A 12,432-nucleotide genomic window follows, 5' to 3' on the forward strand; every position below is an offset into this window, starting at 1 on the left:
TTTCCATCAGTGAGAAGTAGGCGCCACTCATACTGATTATAATGAGGCAGTAGCTCGAGCTGGGGTCCATTGTATTGATTGTAATGTGGGTGGAATTTAAAGCAAAGCAGACCTAAAACTAACTTATAATGTGAATATCTGTATATGGCTTTATTTGTCTAAGAAATAAAAAAAAAATGAAGAAAGACTGACAATGTTGAGTTGGAAAAAAAATAACAATACAGGTAGAAACGATAAATGTTTTCACTTCCACACATATGTAATCTTTCAAAGTGTTCTGCATTTACTCTACGTTCAATTCATGTCTTCACTTCAAAATTAATTGATTTCCCGAACAAAGTTGAAAAGTTTTGTCCCCACACGTTTAGGCTTCGGTCCCTACCAGCACAGAAATACAAAGTGCATGCAGGCACTCACTCACTGAGTTGACTTCTCTAAATACCAACATATATTTATTGCAGTAAACCAGATAAAGCCTAAAAGCATAAACACCACTTGGTAATTTTACCATTCAGCTTTTATCTGAAGTGTTTTACTGGATTGTCCTCATGGGAAATGGGGCATTACCCACGGTGTATTACCAAGATAAAATCTTGACGGCAAAGAGCAGCATACTGGTCATAAAATGCAGTAGAAGTGATGTTGCTGAGTGGGAATTACTCACTGTATAGTAGACCTTTTAATGTGATCTTTGCCTTTAAGTGGGAAGCAGATAATGCGCTGAAGGATTTTACTGGATTTCACACAGAACAAGGTGACAGTTGTAGGATAATGTGCATGTCTGTGATTGGTTCTTTGAACAGCGATATGTCTTCTGCCGTCTCGCGGCCCACTGCTGTAGCCTTTAACTGAAGAAAATAAATAAATAAAAATCACACACACCTTGTCGCTGGAAGAGTTGGCTGCTGACAATTTCAGTCATGGAAGCCACTTTCTGTTTCTGAAGCTTCTCTGGGGGGATGCAGGAATAAAAGTCATGCAGCAGCTGACTAGAGAGAGAAAGCAACAGGAGGGGAATTAATAATCAGCAAGCTGATTATATGAGAAGAGCAACAGTGCTGTTTTCTTGAGAAATAGCACAATAAATAACCGTTTTTACTGTACATGTCCTGAATATTAACGAAAAAGCGCTTCAAGCTTTGGTAATTTTCACAGTGTAATAAATCCTTACATTTAAAATGAAAAAAAAAAATTATAAAACATCGAAGATCCTCATAGAAGGTTTTGCTATCATTTGCAACCGCTACAAGCAGCAGTTTTATCACCCTGAAAACATGAGCAGTGCAGCGTGGGCTGCAGAAGAAGAAAAAACAAATGAGCCAAAGCTTAAACACACTTTAATGAAGACACAGGTTTGACTTTTACTCTGCCTCCAAATTCAATTTCAGAATAATTAAACTACCTGCTTGCAAGCCCTGATGCCACTTACAAAGATTGAATGCTCGGAGCATGTCTACATTTTTTTGTCTGTATCTCACTTTGTCTCTGTCTCCTTGAATTATGCCACACGGGTTGCGCTAGCACTTTCAATAATGGTACGCAAAATTAAATGCAGAACCTCGGCTTCGAACCAAAACAAAATGACAAGGGTTTTTTTTTTTTGTATGTTTGTTTGTTATCTCCCTGAGCTGGCACAGGGGCAGGCCAGGCCATGGGGTGGCCCACTGCAGCCATATCGGGACCACTAATCATCTTAACTGAATCTAATTAAACCCTACAATTTCAACCTATACCCTGTGGACATTCCGAGGACAAAAAGAGTCAAGTAAAAGCAAGCATGGCCGACAATGACTTTGCGAGTACTGATCGTACTCCAGGTGAGTTTACAATGGAGCAGAAACGTAACCAGACGGGGCTTTGATGTCCACTTCAAGTGCAGCGATTGTAATTCACACAGCTTGCCTGTGGAAATGCTGCTTGAGGCGATTTTGATCAAGAATGCAATGGGACATCACTTTTAACTTTAGATGGCCGGGATATGTTTGTGCGTGTTTGAGTAAAGTGGTGCCAGACACAGAAAACAAAGGGGCGACTGAAGGAGATTTAAAGAGAAAATGAAGGACAGGGGAGAAGAATATATGCCCTGACTTTTAAATGGCCCACAACACCTTTCTATCAGTATATGTGTGGATTTGCTTGTGCGCATCTGCAAGGCAGGCGCTAAAGGTAGCACGTCTGTGACACGGTGTTGACATCGAGCCACGAGAGGGACTGCACTGCCAGATTGTAGATTGTTTGCACACAAACACAAATGCACAAAAGCACACAGAGGTCAGGCGAAAGATGAAAAAATAATGAGGAGAGCGTTCAAAAGAGAACAAAACAGAGACAAGAAAGAGACAAGAAATCCTCATTGGATACTGTGATGAAGTCATCCAAACTCAATAAGAACATGTTTAACAGTAGGAAGTAAAGTACATCAATTGATGAACTATGATGTACACTGGCGTTATTTCCTGGGGAGAAAAAAAAAGGTATATTGTAGTTTTGTTTTTGGGTCAGAGAAGGTTAAGCGAGCTATTCCAACTCGTTTTGTTCTTCTGGACTCCAAGAATGAGGAAGAGCAGGTTAAAATGGCTTTTGTTTGATGGTTTTTGCAGAAATTGTCATTTGACTCGGGGGCACATGGAGGAAGGAGCTCCTGAGTGTGGTTTGTCCTTGTGTCTATGTCAGTTTGATGAGATTTTTATCACTTGATAAAGAAGGTAAGGCTCGACTTAGATGAAGTGTGTGGGAGACAGAAGAATAAGGGTCAAGTGGGAAAAAAAAAAACTTGAGCTGAGCTGAAAGCTGCCATACATCCTCTCTGTCAGCGTGTGCCTGAATGTGGCCAAAGATAAGATGCTTGTGTGTGTGTGTGTGTGTGTGTGTGTGTGTGTGTGTGTGTGTGTGTGTGTGTGTGTGTGTGTGTGTGTGTGTGTGTGTGTGTGTGTGTGTGTGTGTGTGTGTGTGTGTGTGTGTGTGTGTGTGTGTGTGTGTGTGTGTGTGTGTGTGTGTGTGCGCGTGCGTGCGCTGCCCGGGTTTGTGTGTTGAAGCAAAAGCTTACCTGAGGAGTGTGGCATCAAATACTTTCTCAACATCATGCAGAACTGTTGGCAGGTACTTCAGAGCTGCAACCTGATGGCATAGACACAATAAATACGCACTGTTAAAAAACTGCGTGGACATCTTGTGGGAAGGTGACATTGTTTTTCGCAGAGCTTCTCGCCTTCCTACCAAACCTTTTGTGACTTGATCTGTTAGTGCGTTTCTTTTCGTGTGAGGAGTGAGAACACAAAGGAAGACATTTCACGTGGAATACAGATGTATTTGGACATCAGATTGAGAGCCGATCGAGAAGCAGGAATACAAAGAGAAGATGAGACGGCATTCAGACAAGAGATGCCGAATAGTAGAAGTGACAGGGAAAAAAAGGTCAGAATAGAGACAAAAAGAATGTGAAGAGAATATAAAACAATGTACGAGTGCGCGATTACCCTGAGCAAGAGTGTGGTGGTGTAGTCTGTTTTCATCAGGTTGTTGATGGACTCAAAAAGTCTCCTGAGAGAGTCCTCGAACTCTGCCTGCTCCTTCCCTTCGTACAGCCTGAAAATGGCAGGAGAAAATTATTAGAAGTTTAAAAAAGGGCACACGAGGTGAAGACATGATGGCGTAACATGGTAAGCAAGGTGACGGATGAAAGGCACAAAACAGACGACACTAAACATCAAATAATCACATGTGAGCAGACATAAACCAGGTTGAGATCATTTATTCATGTATAGTGGGTTGCAAAAGTGGGTTCACCCCCTGAGCCATTACGTCTATTGTTTTACCTCAAAACAACCTGGAATTCAATTTGGTTCTTGATTTAATTTTATGTCACCGTCGTCCACAAAATATTCCCAACTTGTGAAGTTAAATGAAAGAGAAGTCATTTCAAACACGACATTTTTAAATCAATAAATTTGATTGAAATACTCCAGGACATTTAAGTACTACTAGTACTACTGCTTTGGATCATTGTATTGAACAAAAAAACTGACAAATCTCCTTCAAAAAAAATCTCTGTATTCAGCGCTATACAGTTTTCCTTTCCAAGTTCCTGCTGGTGAAAAACATGATGCTGTCACCACCATGCTTCACCATGGAGATGTTGTCTTTAGTGTGTGGAGTCATCTTGAGTTCTTTGTTTATCTCATTTGACCACAACACTATCTTCTATTTCTTTAGAGTCTCTGATTTTTTTATCGAGAGAAATGCAAATGAGCCACCATATTTCTCACTTCGTATTTCTCGTAATCAAAGCTCCGCTATCTGGATGTATATGCCGACACCACTTCTGTGGATGTCTATTAAGTCAAATTAAAATAAGACCTTAAATTTCTAGGTTGTGCGATAACAAAATAAAAATAATAACCATCCAAAGAGTGGATGTGAATGGTAGGGAAAAGAGGTAGAGCATAGAAGTGAAGCAGGAAGTGAAGATGAGGAAGTTTTCAGTAGTTAATCAACTGGCACCACTACTTTTTAAATAGGGAACTGCATAATAATCTTTTATGGCTCACACTACTGATAACGTTCTAAAATGCTTTGATGGCTCTTGCCTTATCGAGAATATATCTCTGGTTTTAGTTCAGCTTGGGAGACTTTTAAAGCAGAGTTTGCATGTTCTCCTTGTGCTGTGTGGCTTTTCTTCAGATACTCCTGTTTCCTCCCACAGTCCATTTTATATTCAAACTTCAAGGCAAATGTGTGCCAATTTTATGCCCCAGACTGATTTTTATTTTTTTCTTGGCTTTGAAACATGCAGTTATTTTTAAAAACATCTACTGACTTCATACGATTATAAATCATGCTGAAGGACTTGGTTTTTTTTTCACAGCTTAAATTGGTTTCAGTTTAGTAATGATGTTTTTCGAGTTATTTTTATCAAGCCAGAGCTGCCTTTCTCTTAAATTTAGAGTCCTCAATAGCAACAAGTAAAATTACAAGTAAGTTTATTTTTTTCTGGTAAAGGGGGTGTCGTCAAAATTGGCATCCATTCCTCACATGTTCTCTCCATAATAAGGTGAAAAATACACTTAGTATGTGGGTGATACATCACACTTCTACCCTTCGGTCAATAATTCAATTTAAATAAGAAGCAGTTAGAGTCAGTACTTATACAGTGGAGCCATGAAGTACACACTTGTAATTCATTGCACTACATTCAATTACAATGCTGCATATAAACAGTGCAGAATTATGTTGACAAGAGATAATGCGGCCAAGGTAAAACCAAATGAAGATGAGCAAAGACGATTGCAACACAGTCCAATCTAAAGAAGTGGGTTAGATCTGCCGCTATTATTCAAACTGTAGTCATCCCTCTGTCGTGCCTTTGGTCACACTTCCTCAGCCCTAAGTTATCCATCCCTCCATCTCTCTCCTTCTCCCCACTGTGTGTGATTCTGTTGCGCCGCGCAGTCATTAATTACAATGGAAGCTATGAGTGCTGGAGGGAAGGATTAGCATGTGGCACACAGTGAATTTAGCATGTGGAGGGAGGGATTAGGCAGTAACACACAGAGGTATTATCACTGGGCTCTTTGCAGAGTACAGTTCTGATTACAGAAGCATTGTCCTGCTTAATCCACCAGCATAAGTGAATATGCTGGTGCACGTGTGTGTGTCTGATCTAGAAAACTCAAGATGTTTCTGGGTAGGTGTCCCTGTGATGACACTGGGTTGTGCACATCTCATCACTGAGCTAAAAGAGGAGATTTCTATATTTTAGTACGACACATGATCACTTTAATCCAGTTCAAAGGATGCATATAGAGATATAAAATTACAGCTTCTCTAACCTTTCTACATGCTCTCAAGCAAATATGTCACACTTGCTCAGCAGACCAGGACACGAGACAGATGATCAAACAGAGACGTTCTGAGAACATAATCTTTCTTTGTGTTTGCAGAGTCCAAACCCCACACCACCTATCCATGATATTCAATGCTGAAGTGTTGATATATTGCATGGGTACTTAAGATGCTAAAATTCTAAACTTTCTTTTCCCCTCACACTTGCAAGGACAGCGCAGTGAGACGCAGGCTACCTCAAATATTGGTAAATCTTATTTGTGTACATCTTTTGCACAATGTTAAAAATAAATAAAAAATAAAAAAAAGCTTCTTAGAACAACAAACAGTGGAAAAGCTGGAATTCATGAAAAGATAACTGGTTGTGTAATGCCAAGTATTTTTCTATCTCATGAATACAAATGATAACATTACTGTGCAACAAGAAGGTCTTTAGGTGATAAATAATATGAACTACTTTATTCAGTATAAGATAAAAAATATATATATATTATTTAAACATTTTGGTAAGGATAAAATTATGGTGCCAAGCTATTGTAAGAATCAATAAAGAAACAATAAAAAAAAAGTATACAAAATTAAAATACAAGACACGAGAATGGATATGTGATGACCTTTAACACAGCAATTATTGTTTTATACCATCATTAGACTCTTCGCATAATTTCCTCAGTCATATTTTTGGCCAAATCGTGATATCTGCCTCGCTCTTTTATGGGTTTTTTTGTTTGTTTTTTCCAGAAAACATTGAACATTAATTTGGCAATTACGTGATGGGGATAACGCTAAATTTCATTAGAAAACCTCTTTGTTCTTTATGTGGCAAAGTTGACTCACCCTGCAATAGATGTACAAGAAATGTAATGTTGATACGTGAAAAGGAGGAGGATGAGGGCAGGATGGCGTGATGAATATAGAACATAGCAGGCGCTCAGGGAAAAGAAAAAAGAAACAGATACAACTGTTAAACGAGACAAGAGAGAAGCTTCAGAGCATGAAGGAGAGAAAGAAGGTGAAGGAAAGTGCAAAAGCTGCTATTACGTGCCTTCCATAATTTGGGAGTAAACGTCACATATTCTTAACCGACTTTGCATGTATACAGACACTGGTTTGACAAGCTAATAAATCTTCAATGCTGCCTATTTAACCATTAATGACTGCGAGTCTGGGTGGCGATAATGATGCAGATTCACAGATGCACCTACAGCGCCGCTGGCTCCTCTGAATGCCTGATTTTCTGTTGGCACAAGGCTTTACAAGAGGACAAAATTCATTAGGAAACTTTAGTTGCGGGGGAAGTCAAAACTCTCGGCAACAGGGACACAAAAGAGAAAAGTAGAAAGGCTAAAGACTTTAGATACTCATGGGAAGTTGAGTGACGCACAGTCAACGCGAGTGTTACACGGAAGGACGACGGGATTCACAAACATTCATGTAAACGTCGAACTGTGGTGACAGAAATACCTGCACGGAAAACCCAACTCATGCAAATAATCCAGTCATCATCGAGTGTTTGACACCAAAATTTACGCTTCAAGGTTTTCTCCTGTCATTACGCATATGCACATGAATCAACATCTTCACTCAGAAGATGTTATGTACTTGATGAAAGATCTATAGATAATCTTAATTTATCTGCTATGCTCATACTAAGACACTTGCTCTGCCAATCGTTATGTAACTCTAATATTCAGAAAGTCAAATTGAACGAGTGAGAAATAACACGTTAGTTAATGTACACGTTTTAATTCATTTTTAATTAAGTTGACAATCATAGTAAAATATGCTCCAAGTAAAAGCGTTCACCATGGTTCTACTCTATCTCCAGTGTTATTCAGTTTATTTTTCAGCCATGCTTCTAATATAGTCAAAAGTGTTCTTTACTTTCTGATCCACTTATACATAATTCAATTTTTGTCTTTTCACATCTGTCACACACAGAATGTGCTGAGGTATGCACACAAGACGTTTAATGAGTAAGTTCAACACGAAAGGTCTGCACAAGCACATTCTGTCTTGGCAGTCCTTAAGAGGTTTTGCATTTTTTTGCAGCTCCTTCCTCACAGTCACTCCAACATACCCATCCAGTCAAAAATCAGCTGAAGGTCAATTTTGTTGTCACATACACCCACCCCCCCAATCCAATGATCTTCCTGCCCGCTTATTCAGAGGCAATGAGGTCCGCTACACCTCCTTTAAAATTCAGAGGGTTTCTATTATGCCCTCGAAAAGGAGCACCACCACAACAGCCGAGCCAGCCAAAGACTTAGTTAAGTCCTTCTCCACCATCTCCCACTACACTCCATCAACATCACATGTCTGACTCCGTGGGTCCTACTTATGAGACTAGAACAATAAACGTCTCATGCATAAGCAAAATGGGGCATCATTTTGTCAACCTTAATATTTCACAGGAACTCGCCAACAAACAAAACTTTTAATCTGAATTGACTCACCTTGAAACTAATGGGCAAAAAAATAAAAAATTTAATAAAAAATATTATCATAAGTCATTATTGTTCTACAATTTCCAATATCATTTAACAAAAAGATCATAAAAGACAAAATCCATTATTGTCTTAAAAGGACAAATAGACCTAAATTCATTAACCAGCTAAATTTAAAATTGAAAACACTGACATGTAGAGTTGTGCTGCTCTCTTGGTGGAGCTTTCACCACATTTCCACAGCCCTCCAGTCTAGTCTTTGCATCTGAGTGTCTTTCCCTAATCTTGCCATAACCCTAACTTAAACCCAATTTTAGCATTAAGGGGTCAGTCATCGACAGACAGATAGTCTGCACCCCTCTTTTGAAAGAATTTTTCAAACTCTGGCTTTTCTCTTTTAAGATATCACATATATTTATACACGCGACCGTGTGCAATTTGTATACCTAAACACAAACACGCAACACGTGGCTCAGACCATTTCCAGACAAAACAGTTTCTGATCTGTCAGCAGCAACGTCCACTCGTCTATTATAAATAAAGTTTGCGCCTATTTGCTGCATGACAGAACTCGCAGCAGAGAGAGCACACTTCCTGTTGGAAACTTTGTTTGACCGTGTCGACTGCCCATTCAGCAGTCCTGTCCTGACAATAGCTCTCATTTGGTTGCTGCACTTCATCATCAATGCTTATTAGCAACGTTAGTGCTGTAATCAGCAGACCTTTTACGCAGGGCTGTCAAAAACCATTACTTTGGTAATGCAGAGATGCTGGCGTGTGTGTGTGTGTGTGTGTGTGTGTGTGTGTGTGTGTGTGTGTGTGTGTGTGTGTGTGTGTGTGTGTGTGTGTGTGTGTGTGTGTGTGTGTGTGTGTGTGTGTGTGTGTGTGTGTGTGTGTGTGGGTTTGTGTGTGTGTGTGAGAGAGTGTATGCGTCTTGAAGAATCTCTCCTTGCATCTTTGTGGCTCTAAAAAATAATTTGAAGCCATTACTATAATGGTCAATGTGCAAAAAAATGGCGTACTTACTGCGAGTAGAGCATCCGTGAACGAACGATGAACTTGAAGATGTATTCGAGGGCTTTGAGGGTTCGGAGGATGGGCTCGCACTGTTCTCCACGGCTGGACACGTCCAGATATCTCTTCAACACCGACATCAGCTTTCTGTGAGCAAATGATAAAGGGGAAAAGATAACAAAAAAGGGGAGAAAAGATTGAGAGGAGGAGAAAGGAGGAAATCAGAATCGTTCAGACAGAAATGTCATTCTTTTTCTCGTGGTGCACCGGTCGGAAGAGTTGATCACCAACTTCATTTTTCACCTCTCTAGAGCAGAAAGAGTGCAACAGAGTGACAGAGAAAGAGCAGGAGGGAGAGAAAGACTGGCAGGACGGTGGCGGTGGAAATGTAGCAAAATACTATTTCACACCTCGACAGATGTACCTTTCGCATAGTTCACAGACATTTTTATTTGCCCTCACATAAATGGTGAAAAGAAAAAATCATTCTCCAACACATGCACACCCCAAAGGCGTCTTTAGACACACACACATAAACATGTCGGTGTGCCAAAGCTGCTGGAGCTACGAGGTGGGAGGCACAGAGTTCAGCCTAAGTTTATGACGATACACATTTTCATGCACAGTCTTACTTCACAGTGTGTTAGTAGTATTTAAAACGGGTGTAATTAAAACACTTATTGTAACAGGCACACGTGGGGTCAAGACTTTGAGCCTTATGATGGGTCCATTTCCCTGAAATAACAGAAAAGGATCACCCACGAACTGGTTAAAAAAAAGAAAAGAAAAAAACTGCTAATCCTCTTGAATAATGAAGAAGAGCCCTTAAAAACTTAACTCTAATCTGGCCTCGGCTCCATCAGGGTGGCCTCATTATATACTGTATTACCAAAGTCATTACCATTTAGTCTCTCCTGGTTTTGTTTTTGGTGAATGGATAAAGTCAAACACACAAGGATTTATTCTTTTAAAGTGCAGTTTAAAGTGTAGTGAGCGGCAGTTAGACAGTTTTACATAACGGCCTCTGGGTTGACAGGCGATAAGCTGCAGTGACCCTCTTAAAGAGGGTGAAAACCAACACGCTGGCGGGGGGCAGGGATGGAGTGATAATGGGGACACATAAATAGTAGGAGAAGAGGAAAGAAAAAAGCCGACAGGACGAAGAGATTGGTGGGGTAATTGGGAAAGGCTGGTAAGAGGAGGCGGAGCAAAGCAGCGGGAGGGAAAAGGAAAACATGTATTGGCAACAGGAGTCAGACCTATCTTTAGAGATGCTTTTAATTTCCTAACTGAGAGCTTGGCAAGGCACATAAATGTTTTTTTTTTCCTACTGTCCAACTGAATTAAGTAAAGTGAATTAACAGAGTGGGAGAAGCAGCCAGCGGTGTTATAACATTGGCCAGCCGGGAGCAGAGTAAAGAAGTGCCGTCTAATCTTGTTCAGACACTTACTGCAAAGGCCAACACACACACACTGACCTCCAGTGGCAACTAGGGTGTGTGCAGTCACTTCACATCAGCTGTTAAATGACTGATGCTGTGCATTAAGCAACTTCTCTTTGTCGTAAAAATTAGTCCGCACTTTGAATGCTTCGAAAAGCAATGTGTCATGAAGCGATACGACGACTATTCAGCTGTTTGAAACAAGAACATCACAAGACCTGGTGGTGTTTTCAGACTGAACAATCCTGCCTTTTGTGGGTTAACTACGACTAAAACGGATAAAACTTCAGTCTGCAATTACTTTCATCAATAAGAGTAAATCTGAAGTTTCACAACATGATCAAATAACGTTTGAAACTCAAATGAAACTTTGTTTGAGCTTTTTACTACACGACTGACTGGCCCACTTGAAGACCACTTCAACTTTGAATATCTGGCTCATGATTACAAAGGTGTGAATCTTGTCAGTGACTGAATGGTGGTACTGGAGACGAGAAGCTTTTGAATTTTCTACATATCTTAACTGGTCTGGGAGTTATGCCTACGAGAAAAACCAAAACAAACCCAAGTACAACACAGTCCAGTCATAAAATAGAATGTAAATGCTGATGCGAGATCTCAAACTACATTATATTCTAGAGCTAGATGCCATTATCACCCTTACAAATAGCAAAAGCGTCTTCTCATATTTCAAAATGGAAAATGCATGACTTTACAAATGCTGCCTGCCCAATGATACGACCATATACTGTAACATGATCATATAAATGGCTTTCATCCACATCTTTTTATTCACTTCAATCACAGCGCATGTCAAATAAAGCCGATGCAACCGTCCTCTGACGGCACATCGGAGGTGTTTTATGCTTATGTAATGCCGCACTGCACCATTGAAGCAGTACCATAAATTTCACAGAGAAGCCTGTTTGCATTTGTTGAGCCGTCGTTGTCATGTGTCACCATGATTAGCACAGTCGCTTCAGAGAGAGAGTATGATGTGACTTTTCAAAAGTGAAACATTAATCAGCAATCCCTGCGGTTTATTTTTAGTTTCAACAAATCCCTTTGCATGTGACAAAAATAGCAGGTGAGCTTGAAGAAGCGCACTCAGTCCACACAGCCAAGACCAACTGTTGAGACTGAGCTGCTAAAATCACGCTTTTAAAAAATGTGTCCTTTCATTTGTTCAGGAAGAAAAAACAGACATGGGATCAAAAAGGAATTTAGAGCCTACTTGTAGGCCAGCGTCGCGCTGAAATGCTGCTTGATGTAGGCCTCGAGCACCGTGTTGAAGTGCTGGAACTTTCTGTCAGCAATCAGACCGATGATGTATATCTGCCGGAGAAAATAAAAAAAGACAGACGGAGACGGTTACATGTTTACACGGCGTGACAGATGTGTTTATTTCGAAAGTGAAGGAGAGGGAGACACAGCGATGTCGCGTCACACAGAGACAACCTGTCAGGAAGTCACCCGCATCTGTTGGCAAGGCGTGGACACACACACACACACACACACACACACACACACACAGACGCACAGATACATACACAACCACACTCACCAAGGCGTCAAACACCAGGATGTCATAGTCGTCCGTCTGTGAATGCTCCATCATTATGTTGAACAAAGCATCCAGGGTGTCCTGCAGGAACTACACACATGCACACAGACAACAGAGGAGGTCA

The 12,432-nt window shown here is 40.4% G+C and overlaps 1 protein-coding gene across 1 annotated transcript in view; it reads right to left on the bottom strand.

Annotated features, from left to right (window-relative positions):
• dock2 (dedicator of cytokinesis 2) overlaps nt 1–12,432 on the bottom strand; it is a 101,011-nt gene that overhangs the window by 74,276 nt on the left and 14,303 nt on the right. The window contains exons 19-24 of the mRNA XM_080465242.1: nt 12,309–12,398; nt 11,979–12,079; nt 9,315–9,449; nt 3,477–3,585; nt 3,047–3,117; nt 883–989 (exon numbers count right to left, since the gene is read on the bottom strand). Of these exons, the coding sequence (XP_080321368.1) occupies nt 883–989; nt 3,047–3,117; nt 3,477–3,585; nt 9,315–9,449; nt 11,979–12,079; nt 12,309–12,398 (613 nt within the window). The remainder of the gene's footprint in view (nt 1–882; nt 990–3,046; nt 3,118–3,476; nt 3,586–9,314; nt 9,450–11,978; nt 12,080–12,308; nt 12,399–12,432) is intronic.

Source organism: Lipophrys pholis, assembly GCF_963383615.2.
Source record: "Lipophrys pholis genome assembly, chromosome: 6".
NCBI classification, from domain to species: Eukaryota; Metazoa; Chordata; class Actinopteri; order Blenniiformes; family Blenniidae; genus Lipophrys; species Lipophrys pholis.